The sequence below is a fragment of the Berghia stephanieae genome, chromosome 5 (assembly GCF_034508935.2).
Source record: "Berghia stephanieae isolate SIO BIC M18660-M18661 chromosome 5, UCSD_Bste_1.3, whole genome shotgun sequence".
NCBI lineage: Eukaryota > Metazoa > Mollusca > Gastropoda > Nudibranchia > Aeolidiidae > Berghia > Berghia stephanieae.
This window is the reverse complement of record NC_088364.1, coordinates 64,026,918-64,049,499: the sequence shown is the minus strand read 5'-3', so window position 1 is coordinate 64,049,499 and position 22,582 is coordinate 64,026,918. Positions and strand designations below refer to the sequence as shown.

At 35.2% G+C, this 22,582-nt stretch overlaps 1 protein-coding gene across 1 annotated transcript in view; it reads left to right on the top strand.

Moving 5' to 3' along the window:
- Positions 1–21,972, top strand: part of LOC144973390 (UNC93-like protein MFSD11) — a 30,691-nt gene extending 8,719 nt beyond the window's left edge. The window contains exons 4-13 of the mRNA XM_078915752.1: positions 393–472; positions 1,366–1,462; positions 6,246–6,431; positions 7,766–7,803; positions 9,577–9,642; positions 10,448–10,573; positions 12,188–12,356; positions 14,057–14,120; positions 16,334–16,405; positions 18,680–21,972. Of these exons, the coding sequence (XP_078771878.1) occupies positions 393–472; positions 1,366–1,462; positions 6,246–6,431; positions 7,766–7,803; positions 9,577–9,642; positions 10,448–10,573; positions 12,188–12,356; positions 14,057–14,120; positions 16,334–16,405; positions 18,680–18,838 (1,057 nt within the window). The 3' untranslated portion in view covers positions 18,839–21,972. The remainder of the gene's footprint in view (positions 1–392; positions 473–1,365; positions 1,463–6,245; positions 6,432–7,765; positions 7,804–9,576; positions 9,643–10,447; positions 10,574–12,187; positions 12,357–14,056; positions 14,121–16,333; positions 16,406–18,679) is intronic.
- The last annotated feature ends 610 nt before the right edge of the window (positions 21,973–22,582 follow it).

Genomic DNA, 22,582 nt, shown 5'->3' with positions numbered 1-22,582 from the left:
ATATAATATAATAATTAATATAATATAATATAATGTGATATAATATAATATAATATAATATAATATAATATAATATAATTTTATATAATATAATATTATATAATATAATATATAATCTCATAGAACACATTGGAATCCACATAAAGTCATAAATCTTAAAGTTAACACCTCTTGTTGGTCCATAATTTTCTGTTCTTTAACTAAGTGTGTTCCATTGATAATGGATGAAGTCTACCTTGCTTAACGTCATCCAACCAATCTTTCTAGTCCAGCGGTGTTGGCTTTATCAGGATTCCACTGTATAATATAATATGCTATAAAATAATATGATATATACCATGGAATGATTATAATCATTAATCATTATTTGTTTATTTTTCTCATTCTTGCAGCCTCTTTGTCCTGTCCTTCCTGAGGCCGATGGTATGGTCACTGTATTTGGGGTCAGTGTTAGTCGGACTTGGAGCTGCCAGTAAGTGGATTTGTTGTCTAAGTGGTCTCAACAGCTGGAAGACATTTTACTAGTGTATACGGATGGCCAAATCATTATTTTGTTTTCTTTTCTTTTTGGACAAAAATGTTGACTTCATTCAGGTCCCATCGTGTGCTGCTGTTTGCTTATGTTTGTTACACAATGTCTTGAACTTCTAGAAATTTGATCTGTATTCTGGATACTCTATTTAAAAGCCTACTACAATGACCACAAAGAAGACGAAGTAAAAGTAACCATGGCCAAATACAGTGATAGTCGGTGTTAGAGTGGAGTCAGTTAAACCTTTTAATATAAAATAATTAATGATCTTTAAATAAAAGGTATTGATGCTATGCTCTTAGTTAAATTAATAATAACACCCACCAGCTGAAAATAACATACCAACATACAATGTATATATAACCTTAAACATTTATACTCTGATTGATAGAATTTAGTGAGAACTACTCATAAAAATGTCTGGCTAAAAACAATAACAAAGAATTGAGTGACGTCAATTTCATTCCTTGTATCAGAGATCTGGTTTGTGAGGCATGGATGATGAATGTGGAACTAAGTGAGCAATATGGTCTAAATTTCTCATTCAAGGAAATATCTAGACAACAAAGCAGGGCTCAAACCCTGGTCTCCCGGGTGAAATTGTAATGCCAAATCTTTTCAGTATCTCTTACCCGTGAAGAAGAAATTCTTATATTGTCAGGAAATATTAATTTTGATTTTTTCTGTATTTTATTCATCATCATCATCATCATCATCATCATCAACATCATTATCATAAACATCATCATCATCATCATCTTTTTTCATTATCATCACCTTCATCTACTATACAAAACTGTCATTTATATTTCACTTCATTATAAATCACTCAGTTCTCTGGACAGCTCAAGGAAATTTCTTGACTATTAACTCAACTGCTGAAACTGTCGCAAGGAACAGTGGGATCTTTTGGGCACTCTTCCAGAGCAGGTAACATTTCAATGTTTGGTTAAGTAGAAAACGGTAGGGGCTGCCTGAAGCCTGTGATCGTGAAAATTCTAACGAAAGAGTCAAAATGGAGAGACTTCGTATAGGAACGATATAGACAATGGACGTTCGGGTACAAACCCTTCATCAGAACAACAATACAGAAATTAACGTGGAAAACAAACACAATAAAATAAAATGCAAAATAACTTGTATCGTCTGTACTCAATGATGGTTGCAGTAGGAATCATTGGGTACAGACAATACAAGTTATTTTGCATTTTATTTTATTTTATTTGTTTTCCACGTTAATTTCTGTATTGTTGTGCTGACGAACGGTTTGTACCTGAAACGTCCATTATCTGTATCGTTCCTATACGAAGCCTCTCCATTTTCACTCTTTCGTTAATGTTTGGTTAATGTCCCCCTTCAAGCCCATGACAAGGTTTCCAATTTTCCGTATATTTACGGAATTCAGTATATCATAAACCCTCAGTAATCCAATCACTTGCTAAACAGAAAAAAAAAGTATGTTCATAATGTCTTTTTACTGGAGTTTAGCACTCATAAAGGGGTCGATGTATGTTTTTGCATAAAAGTTCAGTAAATGTGTCAGTGCATGACATAATCAGTCGGAAGGTGAAAATTTTGGATTTGCATTTTTTTTCATTTTCTGAAAGAACATGCTCACCAGAACATTTTAATATTTATTTGAAGTAAATCGGGTGATTTTTCATGCAGTCATGGTCAGATGGATGAGAAAGGTATCCAGCAACTTTTCTCAAATGTCATACTTTTTCAACTTGAATAGCTGTATAAAATATTTAGAAGTGAAATTAAGCTTTGATATTTCCCGAAGATGTACAAAAAGGATTGATTTAATCATTTATGACAAGAACTCATTTTAGGATAAAAATTGACCTTCTAACTAAACTTGGCAATATCTCAGTTCAAACATTTTCACCATCCGACTGATTATGTCATTCACTGTAACAAATTTTTGCCTCTTGAGTTGGCAACAACCATGGCATGATTTGTGTGCTGAATGTGGTACAATTGAATGTTCCTTATCTTAAGAAGAAAAAGTAAAACTGTCAGGGTTTGTGTCATACAATTCCATCTGACCACCGTAGTTACCAATCAGTAGAAAGTTACAAATTTCAAGAAATTTTTCAGAGACAATGAGTCACTCAATGTTACGATAACAAGCATAGGCATAACCTAGTAGGTCAACTAAACATTACTGTTACTACATTTTGGATGGATTCCATCCATTCAGCTTGTGTATCGGTGTGAGTAAAAGAGAGTATGTATGGGTTTTCGAGAATGTTATGAAATGTCTTCTTCATTTTGATGTTTATATATTATTTTATTAATGTATTTTTGTCTATCTATGCATGTTTTTATTTCAAACATTATAAACCAAATGACAAATTGCCATTTTCTGGACAATAAAGATTTTATTATTATTATTATTATTATTATTATTATTATTATTATTATTTTTATTATTATTATTATTATATTATTATTATTATTATTATTATTATTATTATACTATTATTATTGCTTATCTAAATTTAAGGAATTTTGAGATCAATTTGAGAGTTCTATTTTGGTTCATGAAAAAAATATTTTGAAGTGCTTTTATTTTTAAATACATTAGAAAGAAATCAGAATTCCAAATATGGCAGTTGAAAAATGAATGGTATGCTAGTTGTCGTAGCAGTCTTTTATTATGAATCAGTGGAAAAGGTAATATCTCATTAATACTGGGTAAGGGTTTTCTGATCTCCCATAGTGGGCAGGGAGGCACTTACTGTGTCTTCTATTCCCCTATATCTGTTTTCCAACATGCTTTCTGTCTTTGTCTTGGAATGAGGTTACTTGGTTTTGTTCTGGTCCTGGCTGGGAGGGAAACAGTCAAGTTAATAGTTAGTTTTGGGACATTTTTTTTTCTTGTAAATCATCTCTCTGTTATGCACTTAATTAAATTTTGTATTACTTATATAATTATTTCATGTTAGTGAGGACCTGTGGTTTTAGGCGATCTCAATCTAAGTACACTGATAGTATTCTCTTGGAATCTACAGATGTTCCTTATTTTAACCAATTCCCCTGTGTCTTACTTTTTATTGGGTGCTTAGATTTCTTTTGCTATCCCATTCCCTTCTCTTTTTCTGGTGCTGATATGACCTAAAAGTGTCGCAAGTGCGATCTCATGAATACAACTCTTGATATTTTATTTACCTCAAAACTGAAAACAAGAGTTTCGAGAAAAAAAACCCAACAAATTTTCAAACAAGGAATGTTTTGGGATTACAGCTCTTCCTCAGCCGCCAACAATTAGAAATGGTTGAACAATACCCAAAGTCCAGGAGGACGGAAGTAATGATTTGTCGACTGCCATAAACTTCTTCTTCTTCTTCTAGGTTCCATGCCTGGTCCAGGCTTCGGATACTGCATGAATTATCTCTCTCCATTCCTCCCTGTCTCTTGTTTTTTCAAACAGCTCTTGGATTGTTAGGTTGGTGAAGCCCTTCAGTTGGTCTATGAGTGTTTTTCTTTGTCTCCCCCGGGCGCGTTTACCAGGTATTTTTCCACAACTTGCCAGGTATTCATTCTTATCTTTCCTTACTATGTGTCCGAAAAAGGATAGTTGTCGATCCGCTATTAAGGGCATTAGTTTCCTTTGTTGGTATGTTTGTTTTAGCACTTCTTCGTTCGTTTTGTGTGCAGTATACGATATTCTCTGCATCCTTCTCAAACACCACATTTCAAAAGCTTCAATGTTCTTTTGTGTTTCTGCATTTGTAGTCCAGCTTTCGCATCCGTATAACAAGATTGGCCACACGTAGCACTTCAAGACTCGGAATCTAATCCCGAACGACATCTGTTTGTTTTTCAAAATGTTTCCGAGGTCCATGAAGGCCTGTTTGGCTTGAGTTATTCTTGCTCGTATGTCTCGGTTACATCTTCCATCTGTTGTCACTATTGAACCTAGGTATTTAAAACTTTCTACGTTGGTAAGTTGCTCGCTGTGAATCGTTATATTGCAGGTGTTGTTGTTTTCGGCGTTTTTCTGTATTACCATGCATTCTATTTTGGTGATATTCACTTCCATTCCCTTGGTTTCACTATCTACTACCACTTTGTCAACAATCTTTTGAAGTTGGATTTCTGATGTTGCAACGAGTACCGTATAGTCTGCGTATCTTATATTATTTATGTTGTGACCTCCTACTTTTATTCCCTCCATATTAGTTATGCCCCTCATGATTGTTTCTTGGTATAGATTAAACAGATCTGGTGAGGCAACACACCCTTGACGGACTCCTTTCTCCTTTTTTAACAGGAATGGAATTTCCTGTAGAGTTTCCGATTTTGATAGATGCCTGCTGGGTGTAGTATAATGTTTGCATGAGTCTGAGGTCTTTCTCATCAGCGCCAATGGAGTGCAGTTGTTTTAGTATTTCTTCGTGGCGTACTCTATCAAAAGCTTTTTTGTAGTCGACAAAACAGAGGTATAGTGGGGTCTGAACCTGTATAGCTCTTTCACTTAAAACACGGAGGAGGTATATTGCGTTCCTTGTCCCTCTGTCAGGTTGGAATCCATATTGTTCTTCTGCGATTTCGGGGTTAATCTTATTCCTTAGCCTGTTGATAATTATACGCAACAGTATTTTGTTGATGTGGCTTATTAAACTTATAGTTCTAAAATTTTCGCATCTGACTGCACCTGCTTTCTTTGGTATTGCTATGAAAATAGAGTTACAGAGATCTTCTGGAATTTTCCCAGTGTTGTATATATTGTTGAATAATATGTGAAGTTCATCAATTGCTAGATCTCCTAGGCTTTTTAATACCTCTACAGATATTTCATCAGGGCCTGTTGCTTTACCATCCCTCATTCGTTCCATGGCATGTTCAATTTCACTTTTGGTGATTTTTGGTCTGCTTAATGGTTCTTTGAATTTCAGTGGTGGTTCATTTCTATTTGGATCATTGTACAGTTCGCCTATGTATTCTACCCATCGGCTTTCTATATGTTGTTCTTCAAATAGCAGTTCCCCTTGTTTGTTCTGGATACAACTTCCTGCTGCTTTGCTTTTCCTTTTCCCCGATAGTTCTTTTATTCTTTGGTGAGCTTGTTGGGGGTTGGGTTTGTATTCTCTTTCGATTTCGTAGCATTTCCAGTCTAGATAGTTCTCGTGTGCCTCGATGCATTTGGATTTAATGTGGTTGTTCAATGTTTGGTATTCTGCAGACCCTCTGTTGCATTTTCGTCTTTCTTCAAATAGGTTTAGAATTTCATTTGTCATCCATTCCTTTTTGCTGTTTATTTGAGCTATTGGTAAATGCTTTTCTGTAGTTGCTTTGACACACTTTTGGAATATATCAAATTGTTTTTCACATTTTTCGTTATCAGGTTCACTTTGGCTTTGTATCATGAGTGCACTTTCAAATTCTTCTCTCATTTTTGTTTGTATGCCATTGTCTTTGCATAACCTGTAATCCCTCTTTATTCTACCAGCTGTTCTCTGAATAGCTTTAAACTTTATCCTTACTGTACAAACAACTGGGACATGGTCACTGTCTACATCGGCGCCTGGGTAGGTTTTGCAATTTAATATGCCATTTCTGAATCTTGATGATACTGCTATAAAGTCTATCTGGTTCCTTGCTCTGTCCCCTGGTGATTGCCATGTCCAGGTTCTTCAGTGGAAAATAATGTTTCTAGCTCTTAATAGTATTAATGATTTGTATTTTTTCATTTCTTTTTCAGTCTTTTGATCGGCAACCTGTACAGCTATTTTGTGTTCAAGGGAAAACAGACGATAACACATGTAGAAAGAACTGACTTGTTTATCGCTCTCAGCGCCGCTGGTCTAGCTGGAACTTTGTGCCTGTTTCTCCTGAGGAGGAGGCATGTAGCCGATTCAGATGATCTAATCAGCCTGCAGAATCCAGTGTAAGTAGTCCCTGAGAGTCAGGATGCTAATGGAGCTGGAGTATATTCAGGAATATTTAGCATTAAGCAGTCTGAAGCAAGTGCTTTTTTCCCTCTGTAAAAGACACTGGTCTATTGCGGAGAACATTCAATCAGTTCTATCAGACCCAGCAAGTAGTCCCAGAGAGTCACATTCTAATGGAGCAGGGTATATTCAGGTGTATGGAGCATTACGCAGTCTGTAGCAAGTGCTTTCTACCTTTTGTAAAATAAACTGGTCTATTGCAGAGAACTTTCTGCCAGATCTATCAGACCCAGCAAGTAGTCCCTGAAAGTCAGAATTCTAATGGAGCTGGAGTATATTCAGGTGTGTGGATCAGTAAGCAGTTTGAAGCAAGTGCTTTCTACCATTTGTAAAAGACACTGGTCTATTGCAGAAAACTTTCTGCCAGATCTAGCAGATCCAGCTATACGATGGATGTTGACTGGATAGAGGGGTGTGTGAAAAAAAAAATATGGCAGGTTATTTTGCTTAAGAAGTGATTGCTCTAACAACTGTAAGTCACTTTAGGTTTTTCATTCTATCTTTATTCTCTCTGCCAATCTAAATGAGGTCAATTATCTTATTGAATAATTATCATCTCAGACTTGAAACATGTGGACAAAAATAATTGTTATCATCATCATCATCATCATCATCATCATCATCATCATCATCATCATCATCATCATCATCATCATCATCATCATCATCATCATCACCACCATCATCATCATCATCATCACCACCACCATCATCATCATCATCACCATCATCACCTAAGACATCATAAATGCTCGGCTAATACCATTGTTGGTGTTGCTGTACTGCTATTGCCATCCTTATGTACATGTTTATATAGTATACTAATGACCCATATTCCTGGATCACTACTTGTAAAATGCCACTCAGAATTTTTGTTGTTAATATCTTTACATTTCTCACTTTCTAGGAAAAGGAAGAGGGGGGGGGGGGGAGTTGAGGTGGTGGTCCCGGTAGCTCAGATAGTAGAGCACTCGCTTCACACGCAAAGGGACTGAGATTAATTCAGTGTGAAGTTAAGATTTTTTTTCTGATCCCCTCCCCCCCCCCCCCCCCCCCTCCCCACCCCTCTTCCTACCAGCAGTGATTGGGTAATTGTGTGTCTGTTTGACTTGAAGTAAAGTGTTTGCAATAGCCTAGTGTCCTATCCAAAGAGTGGCAAGCAATTGCTTTTTGTAATATAGAAACCAGGATAAACTCCGGGTCCATGATCCGAAAGGCTCTGAAGGGCTTCTCTCAGTTTTCTACAACTTTTTCCAACTGTCTATTCCAGGACCACTCGTGAGCCAGATTCACCATGGAGAGCATTCGGTGAGTAGTATAAAATTGTATTTGTAGGATGATCATTTCTACAATCATTATTAACGTTGTACTGGGGACTAAATGTCTCATAGCGTTGTGCACTTATTTGAAAGTCTGAGAACTGAATGCAATTATGAGGTTGATATAACTTTGTTGTGATGGATAATATTTTGCGTTGGTTTGAGAGTGTTTCCATTACAATAATGAGCCCATAATAATTTGGATCATCAGACCTGAAAATAAGTGCACATTGCCTCAAAAGATGCCAAAAAATAAATTGATATACCGATAAATAAACTTTGAAATCAGATCGGTTGCAATCGAAGCAGTTAGATCAAATTTTCAATATTCCTCTGTTTAATGATGATATGTATGATAACCCTTGTTTCCAACACAGATTCGGACTCGAGTCTGAATTGTCTCCCTTGGCTATTCAGATTCAAACTCCACTATGTGTGCGCAAACACAAGAGGGTGGAACTGATATAGACATTGAAAAAGAGTTCAGAAGAAATTTCGTTTTGCTCATATCACACTGACTCAGCTCATACCCCTACTTCGTGCTCTAGAAGAGCATTTACTCGACCATTTACCAGACCATTTATATAGCACAATATCCACTAAATGTGCTCAATGCGCTTTACAAGGGGTCCCTGACTAAAAGCAACATGTATCATGTAGAACGAGACATGATGCCTATTAGCTGATATTACAATTTTTCCGACAGAGACAAAGCTGTTGATGGCCAGGTACTCATTTTACACCTGAGTACAGTGAGACAATGTGAGAAAAGAGTCTTTTCCAAGGACTCAACTATGCACTGAGCAAGGCTCGAACCCAGGATCTTCCGATCCGAAAGCGAGTGTCATACCACTAGACCACATAGCCGCACAAATAGGATAGAAGGATAGCTGCCTGTCTCACACTATCCCAATATGTTTTTTCTTTGTCCTGATTTTATTTGGACATCGTGTTATGTTGTTCGAAAAGCTTTTCCTCTAGACTACAGTTACTCTGACTGACTCTTATTCCTTTTGAAGAGTTTTAACTTTTCTTTTTAACCTTTAGCTGGACTTTCATTAATGGATCTATTGGTTTTCTATTTCTCGTCAATTTAAGCGGGTTTATAGTTAATATAATTGTTATTTTCATTTTTGTATCAATTTTATGCTATTATTAATAATTTAAATAAAACCAAATACAAAACATAAACAAAGAAAGCAAGAAAAACAAAAACAAACAAACAAACAAAAACCATTCTGCCATTGGAGACTATTCAGACTGAGTCCAGTCCTAATACATAGTGCGTTGATTGCACATACGCATTGGTGAGTCCGAATAGCCATGGGAGACTATTCAGACTTGAGTCTGAATAGCTGCAGTCTTATCAATTATATAAAGACTTTTTGAAAAAAAAATTTCTTAGGGAAGTACCATTCTAAAAAAGAAATGTACAGTGATACTGATTTTCATCTTGAGTCAATGTGCTCACCTTAGGAGGTCTAGTAACCAAATGCAAATATGGGTTTGATTTAACATTGTTGTAATGGACAACATTTTGTATTGGTTTGTGAGTGTATTTCTAATGCAACAACAATGAGCCCATTACTATTTATGTTATATCAGACCTGCAAGTAAGTACTCGGCAGTTTGAGTCAATTGTATTTTTATATACGTGGCAGGAGAATTGGTTTCAATGATTATGATTATGCTATGAGAATGTTTTGTTTAACATGTCTGCCGTCTATTTCATGAACTCAATTTTTTCAACTCTTTTCTCCAGTGAGGTCAGTTCAGTTGATGAAGACACGAGAGATTATTCTACTTTGTTTCTCATTCTTTTATACTGGTAAGAGCAAAGTGCACATAATATTTGTAAGTCTGTCATTCAAACCAGGGCTGCCAGATGGCCATGTGTTTGGTCAGATGGGTCACACAGAAAATCAGGTTTCTATTAGTAATTTTTTTTTTTTTTTTTTGAATTAAAAAAATCATGTTTTATCAATAAACATTCCCCCCCCCCTCGTCTAGTTGGTTTATTGATTATCAAAACTGATAAGTTTTTCAAAGGTTTCATAGTGAAAATAATGTTGGGGTTTGTGAGATTTTATTCGGCCATTTTTGAAGTCGAAATTGGCCACAAGGAACACTGGTCATCGGGCAGCCGTGATCTGAACACAGTTATGGGTTTGGGTTTACATTAATGTAATGGACAACAAGATGATAAGGAGCAGGTACTGGTGCAAGATAAAGATCTGACTCTATCGCTAAATTGAACGAAATTGTATCCGATTAATGTGCATTAAAAAAATATTGGCAATCATTTAGCACTGCACTCGCTTCACACACAAAGGGGCTGTGATCAATCTCTGGTGAAATCTTTTTTTTTTTTTGGACCCCTCTGTCCACCCAGCAGTGATTGGGTAGCTGGGTCTGTTAGATCTGGTAGAAAGTACTTTGTGATAGACTAGCGTCCTATCCAAAGGATAGCTAGCATTTGCTATTATCAGTTTCACGCTACAGAAACCGGGATAAACTCCCGTTCCATATACTGACCCTGATGAACAAATGTTTCTTTTTTAACATTTTTTTTTTTTGACATGTTGCAATTTTAGAATTTAAAGCATTATGAATCATTTTCCTAAATTATTCAGGCTTGGAGTTGACCTTTTTCAGTGGGGTCTATGGAACCTGCATCTCTCATAATGAGAATTTCGGAGAGCACCGTAACGGGTTGCTGGGTATATCTGGTATCTTTATCGGCATTGGAGAAATCTTTGGTAAGTGCTCAGCACTTTGAAGTTTCATTTAAAATAATTTTTTTTGTAAAGTGAGCTTTTATATAGCGCAATATCCACTAAATGTGCTCAAGGCCCTTTACAAAGGGGTCCTTGAACGAGACATGACGCCTGTTAGGCGATATTACAATTTTTTCGTCAGAGACAACACTGTTTGCAGCCGGGTACTCATTTTACACCTGAGTACAGTGAGAGAATTTGAATAAAGAGCCTTTTCCAAGGACTGAACTATGCGCAGAGCGAGGCCCATACCCAGGACCCTCCGATACAAAAACGAGTGTCATACCACAAGACCACATAGCCGCACATCGATGTGTAGTGCAGAAAAAATGATTAAAAACCATAATCCCTCACATGTCTAGAAACTGGGTGGGGTCCTTTGACCTCCCATGGTGGGCAGGGAGGTCACGTGCTGTGTCTTCTGTCTCCCTATATCACTTTTCCTACTTGCTTTCTGACTGTGTCTTGAAATAAGATCACTCTCTCATCATCATCATCTCTCTCTCTCTCTCTCTCTCTCTCTCTCTCTCTCTCTCTCTCTCTCTCTCTCTCTCTCTTTCTGTCTATCTCTCTCTTTCTTTTTCTCTCATTCACACACACACTCTCTCACACACTCACACACATGCACACAAGCGCATGCTTTCAGACAATCCTTTAATCAACCCTCGCGCGTGGTTGGATGGGAGCATCACCCTTGAATCGTATACCTATGAGGTTCGCATGGGTGTACGATCCGATAGTGATGTCGTTTCTTCTTCTCTTTACTAGCCTATCTTGCTTCTTTGGTTTGTGATTGTATTTTTGACAGGAGATTTTTTTTTTTCTGTAAATCTTCTGCCTGTTTGTTCTTGGTTATTTATAATTTAGCTTATGATATCTTTAGGTTATGATTTTGATTTACATTTGTACTATTTTTGTTAGTGTTAGATTGCTTGTTTTTTTGTTTCAGCGGTCTCTCATATAACCTCAATTGTGTTGGAAGAGACCTAAAGCAACAAACAAACAAAAAAAAAAAAAAAAATCAACCCTCAAATCTAACCTAACTTACTGGGTGGGGTCCTTTGACCTCCCATGGTGGCAGGGAGGTCACGTGCTGTGTCTTCTATCCCCCTATATCTGTTTTCCAATTTGCTACCTGTCTTTGTCTTGGAATGAGATTACTTGGTTTTGCTCTGGCCCTGGCCGAAGTGCTTGGCAGGGAGGAAAATATTCAAATGCATAGTTATTGTTTTGGGAGATGATATTTTTTTCCTTGTATATCTCTGTTATGTATTATTATGTCTGTTATTTTAAATGTATAATGTAAGCATGTGAGTGTATTCTTCTTAGTGGGACCTGTTGCTAGTGTATGGGTGAGACATTTAGGTGATCTCAAACTAAGTACACTGATAGTGTGCTCTTGAAAATCTACATCTGTTCCCTATTTGAACCACTCCCCTTTGTCTTACTTTTTTCCTCAAGTCCTGTTTTATTGTACATCTAGAATCTTTTCACTTTCCAATTTTCTTCCTTTTTACTGGCACTGATATGACCTAAATGTGTTGCAAGCGCCGTAAAACCCTTAAAAACAAACAATAACCTATCTTATAATTTCAGGAGGGTTACTCTTTGGACTGCTTGGTAAAAAAACCAACGCCTATGGTCGTGATATCATCGTTATGTTAGGCTACGTCGTACACATGAGTGCTTTCTATATCGCTTTCATCAACTTACCTGAACAGTCTCCTGTGGTGGAGACTGGTGCTGCCACCTACATTGTTTCAAAGTGAGTCACTTTTTTGGTGTTTGTTATTGTCCCAAGATAATTCTAAGCTGTGGGAAGCTGTGGAATAGAAAAAATAAAAATGTATAAAAATGGACAAATGAACAAAACACTATGAACCAACACTTAGTCTTCAGTGTTTTGTTTTTTCGTGTTTTATTCACAAGAGGGAAACCCAAAACATCCACATTATTTGTTTACATAAACTAAATTTAAGCTTCCATTCAATTTTATAGTTGTTATTTATTTCTTTAAACTTTAAGCAGCAACATTTGAAGATCGCCAAAGGAAAAAAAGCAGCTGTCACAAAAATAAAATTTTATGAGTTATGCCCCTTAGCATATCTTTCATTTGTCAAGCTTTTATAATATGAAAATATGAATTTACTAAGATAAAGAGAGCAGAAAGAAAAAAAAAAAAAAAAAAAAAAAACAAAAAAAAAAAAACATATACAGAGTAAAAGACTTCCATCCAAGATTTCAAATTCTATTTCCTCAAAACAGAGTCAGTATGACATGAATTATTCCCTTTCCATTCCTTTCCATTATATCCTTGGGGATGAATAAAATCAATGTATTTAGTTATAGCATTTTTGAAAAATGAAGAAGCAGGTACTGGTGTAAGATCTGAAATAACATGTTCAGATGAATTAATACCAGACAAAGTAGAAAGAAAATACAAAGAAAAAAAAAATCCTCAAAAATCAGTCCTCCTCTCCAGTCGAGACAGGCTAAGTTTCTTTTGATGTTTTTTTTTTTTTCTTGTATTTTTTTTCTACGTTGTCTGGCACTGCTTCATACACACTGTTTCCTACAGTTTCATACACACCGTTTCATACACACTGTTTCATACACACTGTTTCATACACACTGTTTCTTAAACAGTTTCATACAGTTTATTACACACTGTTTCATAAACACTGTTTCCTACATACACACTGTTTCAGATCTTTATAGCATTTTATGTTATTTAAAAAGAAAGTGATCACCAATTCCACAGATTAACACTCACACGAGGTGATAGCGTTAAGACATTTATCAGCACCAGATGTTCTACCAATGAATTCGATAGAATTTATTTGTCCAGCTTACTGTCAGGACATGGAAGGCACCTGACTTTTATACAAAAAAATGTTGAAACAATAAATGCTTTCAAATATGCAATTGATAGAGAACTATTAAAGACCAGGCACTGGTGTAAGATAAAGATTTGAACAATTATAATAATAATAATAATAATAATAATGATAATAATAATAATAATAATAATAATAATAATAATAATAATAATAATAATAATAATAATAATAATAATAATAATAATAATAATAATAATAACAATAATGTTAATAATAATAATAATAATAATAATAATAATAATAATAATAATAATAATAATAATAATAATAATAATAATAATAATAATAATCATGATAATAATGATAATAATGATAATAATAATAATAATAATAATAATAATAATAATAATAATAATAATAATAATAATAATAATAATAATGATAAATGACATTTGTTGAGCACTTTCCATGAACCAATCATCTCAATTATGATATGATATGATATGATATGATATGATATGATATGATATGATATTATTAATCAATTATTTGGATCACATCCTTCTATAGTTTTTATTTTCACTTTTAACTACACTCATGATTCTCTCTTTCTTTCCCCCCACAGTCAATATATAGCCATTTTAGGCAGTTTCCTCCTGGGTTTTGGGGACAGTAGTTTTAACACTCAGGTAAGTTATAATATTAATAATGATGATAATAATAATAATAATAATAATAATAATAATAATAATAATAATAATAATAATAATAATAATAATAATAATAATGATAATGTTCAGATGTTCAGAAGGTTTATTTTTAGGCAATTGCCAATATAACTCATACTTTAACATATAATTTTAAATTAATAAATCAATACAGGAAAATCAACAATATACCAGAGAAAATAGAATGAGTGATATTTAGAAAAATGTCTTGTTTGGGAAAATGGGTGTTAAAAAAAGGCAGAGGTGGACAATGGACAAGCTCAATGGTCACACCTCTCAGGACACGAATTGGAGAGATGGATGCGACAATGGACAAGCTATGTCACACGTCTCAGGACACGAATTGGAGAGATGGATGTGACAATGGACAGGCTATGTCACACATCTCAGGACACGAAATAGAGACATGGATGCGACAATGGACAGGCTATGTCACACGTCTCAGGACACGAATTGGAGAGATGGATGCGACAATGGACAGGCTATGTCACACGTCTCAGGACACGAAATGGAGTGATGGATGCGAGAATGTCATATGTCATATGTCATGAAATAGAAAGTTGTATGAGACATTGGACAGGCTATGTCACACGTCTCAGGACACGAAATGGAGATGTGGATGAGACAAACATCAACTTTCTGAGACGATCAGAGGATAGGGAGGAATGGAGGTTCATGATCGTCAATGTCTGTCTCAGAAATGGCACCATATATAATGATGATGATAAAATGTCTGTTGTTGATTACTAGTGTTTTCATTGGTTTTATTTATTCCAAAATTATTCGATTTTAGTTGAAAAGCATAGATAAAAGGAGAGAGGTGGGGAAATTGGCTATATGTTATCCACCATCTCAAAATGGTATTATGTCGAGATGAAATGGATACCAAGAAGTGATTTTTGGATAACCTGACAAGAAATAGGTATTTTTGTTTATCTTCATCATCATCAAGTGCCATGCCTGTTGCAGACATCGGCGATCATGTCCCTCCAACCATATATGTCTTCAGATATTCTCAATGTTTATATTAGAATGTATCAAGTCAGATCAATTCTCAACCATAATGATGAAAGAAATTTACCCCGAGTTTCATATTTGTAGCTACCCTAATTATCCCATTAAAATCCGTCATAAATGAAGCTCCCAGAACATCACAACTCAAATCCAGGAAGTCCTTCTACCACTCAAAACTTTAAAATTTCGATATTGGGGAAGCCTGAAGGGAATACCATGCCTGAGGGAGGTGGGTCGGGTAATCAAAGACCCAACGGAATTTATGCCAGGCTTCAAGAATGGCAATCGAAAGCAGTGAGTCGCCTCAAACCGATTACTGACACAGGCCTTGGCAGGACTGCTGCAAACATGCATCGATGGGGTCTGAGGGAGTCAGCCAGCTGTCTCCACTGTCAGAGAGACAGCAGTAGACCACATAATCTTACACTGCCCTATGATGAGATTGACGGGAGGTTTCGAGGTTGTCCTCAACTGCGGTGACGAATTTAAAGACCGGCTGGAAACTTCCAGTGTGGAGATGTAGCCAAATGCTACTATAACCACTATATTTGTAGCTATGAATTCAACTTCCTGCACCCAGACTGGCTGGAGACTTCCAGTGTGGAGATTTAGCCAAACACTACTACTACTACTACTACTACTACTACTACTACTACTACTACTACTACTACTACTACTACTACTGCTGCTGCTGCTGCTGCTGCTGCTGCTGCTGCTGCTACTACTACTACTACTACTACTACTACTACTACTACTACTACTACTACTACTACTACTACTACTACTACTACTACTACTACCACTACCACTACCACTACTACTATTATATTTGTAGCTATGAATTCAACTTCCTGCACCCAGTTCACCTGACATAATACTATTTTGAGACAACGGGTCTTTGCTTCTTCTTACCATTATCATGGTAAATAGGAATAATTCCGCCAAAAGTGGAAGGGTTGGTAGGTATGCATAAGACCCATGGAGCTGTAGTTTATCCCGGTTTCTATAGCATGAAACGGACAACAGAAATTGCAGTTGAGATTTTTTTCCCGAACCCCCCTGTCCACCTAACAGTAAATGGGTAACTGGGTCTGTTAGATCTGGTGGAAAGTACTTTGTTTGATATTATTTTTGATAATTTGTCTTTACGATATCTTCAGATTTACTCCTTGCTGGGACTCATCTTTCCTGAGGACAGCTCACCAGCATTTGCTCTTTTTAAATTTGTTCAGGTAAGAAAATCCAACAGTTTTGGAATTTCAAGACTTTTATTTTTAAATCATGTTACAAGTTCAAGTTTTAAGTTTATTTACGGTTTATTAGGTGTTTGCCAACACAAAGAGAACAAATAAAAAAAATTATATAATCATTAAATAAATGGAAAGTATATAAGATTTTAAAAGATGTGTAAAAAGAATAAGATAAAATATAATTAGGCAACGAAAAGATACAATAAAATAGTTAAAATTATTATCAATAAAACAAAACAAAAAATTCTCTCATTCTCTCTATTCGTTTCTAAGGAATTGATTGGAAACAAAATTATCTCCCTTTTCTTTGGAAACAATAGATATTACCCAAATGAAGAAATGCGAAACCAAAACAAAAACTATTTAATACGGCACAAACCAATTTGATCTTCAGGCTTTATGTTAGCTTTCTTCAACTGTCTTGTTTTGCTTAAGCGATTGCTGTGTCTCCAGAGGTGGACAATTTCGAAATAAAATTTGTATCATTTACCTGCAAAAATGAAAACTTCACAAATATAGATGGTGAAATGATCAAAATAACTAATGTTTTATTGGAAGGAGTTAAAAAGACCATGGGACACTTAAAGCCCATATAGAAACTTCAATATCTTGTCATTATGATTAAACGTATAAATAAATCGTAAAAATAACATAAAACAAATATAAAGCAACATTTTAAGTTCTGAACAAAACTGAATACAACAGCTTTGAAAATGAACAAAATACCAAAGCACATAAAGTTTTGAGCTCAAAATCCTTCTTCAGCCAATAACAAAATACAATTGAAACTTTGTTATTTTTTAATTTTTTTGATTGGTGAAGAAGGGTTTTTAGCCTGAAGCGTTCTGTGTTTGGTATTTTGTTCTTTTTAGAAATTTTTATATTCATTTTTGTTAATTACTTTTTACAGTCCACAACTTCTAGCACCTTTGTATCACTCAAGCAATGTTTTATACTATAAACAGCTTTGAGAAGAATTTATATAACCTTACACTTCGTTGAAGATAGGATTTCCCATGTCTCTCTCTGTTTTTAAACAGGCCTGTAAATTCTCAGCCATTTGGCTGATTTCAGACTTTTGCATGATTTTCCAGAAACAGACTTTTAATCTCAGCCTTGATACCTATTTTTGTTATTTTGAACGCAAAACAAACGAATCCCCCCGTTTAGTTCTCATCTTATTTCGTTTTATTTTCTCTCTATTGTTCTATATTATAATATATTGCCATACTTCATATCGGGAAAACCCGAAAATAAGTTAATTTCGTTCCCTGGATTTTACGTTCGTGATCTCGTGCTGAACCACGGAAGCTGATCTACTGGTCTGAAATCAGCTAATATTTTATTATAGTTATAGAGTGGCTGATTTCGCTGGGATTTCAGCCACTGTGACCTCACCAGGCCATAACCCGACTCGGCCAAGGTTGCGCATTGATCATGGGACGGTGTGAAAGTGAGAGTTGCGGTTCCGGTAAAACTTTGTTTACAAACATTTCCAAGTAATCCTGCCCAGTTTTTGACTTTATCCATCTTTGATGATCAGAATTTCATTCTAAAGGAGTAAGCTCACAACTATATCATTCTATTATCTTACAATTTTCAAGTGTTTATACATTGATACGATCTTTATTCATTAAAATGCCTGAGACTTTCGTCGACCGCAATGCCGATATTAAGGCAATCGACGCGTCTGTGCGAAACCGTTTTAAGTGGTCGTGGCTTGAAGAGAAGGATTTACAAGGGAATATGAACTCTGTATTATTATCTAATCAATACATCCATTTTATATAAATCAGCAGGATTATATGTTAGTTTTTTTTTTAATATTTTTTTTTTAATTTTTTTTTTTTTTTTTTTTTTTATTTTTAATTTTTTTTTTTTGGGGGGGGGGGGTCATGCGAACATATGGCTGACATTTTTCAGCCTTTTCGCAAATTGTGCATTTACAGGCCTGTTTAAATAATATCTCTTCCACAAACTCTCTCTCTGTTTTTAAATAATAGCCCTGCCACAAACTCTCTTTTTGTTTTTTAAATAATAGCTCTGTCACAAACTCTCTCTTTGTTTTTAAATAATTGCTCTGTCACAAACTCTCTCTCTGTTTTTAAATAATAGCACTGCCACAAACTCTCTCTTTGTTTTTAAATAATAGCTCTGCCACAAACTCTCTCTTTGTTTTTAAATAATAGCTCTGCCACAAACTCTCTCTTTGTTTTTAAATAATAGCTCTGCCACAAACTTTCTCTCATATTTCAGTCTGTCGCAGCAGCCGCAGGATTTTACTACAGCAATGTCCTAGTATTGAAATGGCAGCTGTTGATATTAGTAGTGACGGGGACTATTGGGACCGTGACCTTCAATGTGGTGGAATGGGAAAGCACGAGGGCCCAGCGATCCGGCTACTCTACCATTTGACAAGAAGAGGATTCCAGTGTGTGATGGAGATCACAAGTTCTTACAATGCAATTAATCGATTGTTTATGTATTTGTTACCGACTGCCCTAAACTGATCTTATGTCAAAGTGAATCTATGCCATAAAGTGAACTTAAGAGTTAAAATAATCAGAAACATAAAATTAAAATTTTTTGCATTTTATGAAACAATATTTATTTGTTCATGAAAATGTATAACATTGGGATGAAGTGGCCAAGTAGTTGACTACTGAGGTTCAAGTCCTACTTCAGGGAATTTAGATTTTTTTCCTTAGGCAAGATTATTAACCCTGAACTTTCTCATTTTGGACAATGTGGGTGATTCCTGTTGACATCAGACAGATTATCTATATTCTTTCTTTGAATGCTTAGGCAATGGCAACTAAGAATGTCGCACAGAAGGGTGTCATTTAATTTAATTTAATTTTTATTAGAATTGAATTATTCAAGAAAACATAAAAATGTTAACCGAAGTCTTCTATTATTCATTCTAGATTCCGTTTTCAGCATCCAAGACAACCTAACATAATTGTGTTTTGAGGCAGTGGGTTACTATGGGGTATGTTGATCATCTGTGTGTTGGTTGAATGACCTCCCATGGTGGCCAGGAAATTACGCTATGTCTTCTACCCCCTTATATCCATTTTCCCAGTTGCTTTCTGTCTTTGTCTTGGAATGGGATTACTTAGTTTTGTCTTAGCCCTGGTCAGAGTCTTTGACTAGGAGGAAAACAGTCAAATGTATAGCTATATTTTGTGAGATGATATTTTTTTTTTCCTTGTAAATCATCTCTCTGTTATGTACTGTTACATTTTTTTTTGTTTTAAATATGTAAGGGTTTGTAAACATTTGAGTGTATTCGTCATATTGGAGGCGTGTGCTTTTGTCTGGATGAGACTTTTAGATGATCTCAAACTAAGAACGCTGATAGTATGCTCTTGGAATCTACATCTGGTCCCCTTTATCTTACTTTTTCTTGTGTGCTTACAACCTGACTTTTTAATCTATGTATTTTTTATTAGTATTATGTGCAGAGATTTAACAAATGTACAATGTAAAACCCAATGTAAAACTGTGGAGTGATCCTCGACAAAATTAGAGATTTCCACAAGACGAAGAAGATGAAGAATTGTAAATCTATAACTTTTTTGACTTTCCCGTTTTCTTCCTTTTTAGTGGTGCTGAAATGACCTAAATGTCTCGTAAGCGCCGTAAAAGCCTTAAAAACATAAAACGGTTGCATGAGAAAATGGCCTATCTATCAAGATATCTCTTATTTTTGTAGTATATGTCATGAGTTGTTTCATTTGTTTGGGTTTTTTGGTTTCTATCTTTCTTTCTTTTTTTTTATTTTTATGAAAGGGTATATATATCCCAAATATCTCTATAATTTGAACTCCCAATTTTATTGGTTCATTGGAAAAAGTGTAGAATTTTTTGTGACAAACTGCCTTGAAGAAAAGAAATGAATGGAAATCAGCTCTTGTCATTGATTTGGTAGATTTGCTCATCACATTCACTGCGCAAAATCATCTCATCTTTATCGCAAAAGCCTTTTGAGTTCTATTCATAGGAATATTTTTTTCAAGGACTCAACTATGTGCCGAGCGAGGCTCGAACGAACTCAGAACTTTCCAATCCGAAAGCGAGTGTCATACCACTAGACCACATAGCTGCATGCATCAGATTGTAGGAGACATTGTATTATACTGATAATATCTATCGCATGGTGGAATTAAATGCCTTTAGGGCTAACGACCCACACCGGAGACTGACTCTGATGACCCGGCACTGCTGTCCTCTGCAGTCTTCCATAATAAAGATAAAGACGTCGGACACACACTGACAAAATACTAAGAATAAAGAGAAGAGCCGCTAGACTTACACATACCAAACACCCGACGTCCTCTGCCGTTTTTTTTTTCATTCTTGGTATGGGTAGGTCTGGCGGCTCTTCTCTTTATTCTTAGTATTTTGTCTGTGCCCGACATCTTTATCCAGAAGGTGGCAGAGGATGGCAAAGCGGGTCGTCGGAGTCAGTCTCCCGTGTGGGTTAGCCCTAACAGTCTTCATTGCTAATAAATCGTTGCTAGTCTGGAATATTATTATGCTTTGGTGTAACATTTGATTTTGTCATACTGAGCTCATAATCATGTACCAATGGTCTAACTCTGCTCAAAGTATGTTTGATGAATAGTTGTTGTTTGCCTTCATTATTTAATTAACAAGAAGGTTACTTATGTATTTTCTTTTATTTTCATCAAATTCATAACTAATTCTACATAATTGTAATCACTCAAAACCAGACCTGCCTAGTACTACGAAAAATTCATAGAATTACGACTTTTTGGCTCCGGCTGCAGAGCTTCAAATGTGTCTTTGACTCAATAAATTTCGTTGAAAAGGAAAGTGCCATTCCAGAGAACCTGTATTTAGGGCTTTGGACCATTTTTCAAATCAAGCTGAGGGCAAATTATAATTTGTAAAGCTATTTCTCTGGTGACTTTTCCTTTTTTTTTTTCACTTGGAAACTATGAATTTCTGAAATTTCAAATAGGCAGCTCTGCTCAAAACCAACCTGCAATTTCTAGAAAAACAAAGGATTATCTATTTATATATAACGATTGTATCAGATGCAATGTCTTCATCTTGCTCTTAATACATATCAAATCAAGAGATTAAAAAATAAAGTCCTTTGATGGCTAAGATAACGTGGATGACAGGACGTTTCTAAACAGACAAGAAATATTTTTTTTATTGTGTTTTCTTTAAGGAAAGCATGTGATGTAATGAATATATATATATATATATTGTGTATAATTATGTATTTATTTATTCTTTTTGATTGCAAATTTGCTTCAATGTAAATAATTGTTTTAATAACGTAGAACTTTATTTTATCAAATGTGTGGACTGATGGGTGAGATTTTATGTGGGATAGTGATGCTGTAGATTAGCTAGAATACTCATAGCATCTGCCAGCGGGATATAATGTACCAACTCACAAAACTATGGAGTCTGATCGATAGAATTTAGTGAGAACTGATAAAAATGGCTGGATAAAAACTATTATGAAGAACTGAGCTACACCAATTTAGTTCCTTCCATATATATATTGATTGATTGTATTGTAATGATGTTTTATATACCTTGTGCTGAAGATGCCAACTTTTGCTGTTTCATTTATCCCTCTATAATTCCGCATACTGCTAAAATAGCTTTTTTTTTCATCATTTTTACCAAGTAAGAGTTGTATTTATTGAGTCGCAGCAATAGTATTTTTTATCTCCTTCTAGCAAGCATTTTGTTTGTGCTTGTCTGTCGTTGGTGATATTGTTAAAGAATGGTGTGCATAATTGTTAATTGGAGACATCATCATAATGTTAGTGTAAACATTTGAGTGTAAATCTTTTATGTCGAGGGAGATGCCTTTGTCTGTGTCGGATGGGTTTTTAAAAATTATTCTTAGACTTAAACCTGCCTAGTACTACAAAAAATTCATAGAAATAGGACATTTTGGCTCCAGCTAAGGAACAAGATTCGCTTCTTTGACTCAATAAATCTTGTTGAAAAGGAATGTTTAGTACCTTAGAACCACCTATTTAGTCAGGCCTTTGGAGAATTTTTGGATCATGCTGAGGGCAAATAGTTTGTTTCTAAAGCTATTTAAAGTGACTTTTTCTTTTTTCCCCTTGGAAACTACGAATTTTTGAAATTTCAAATAGG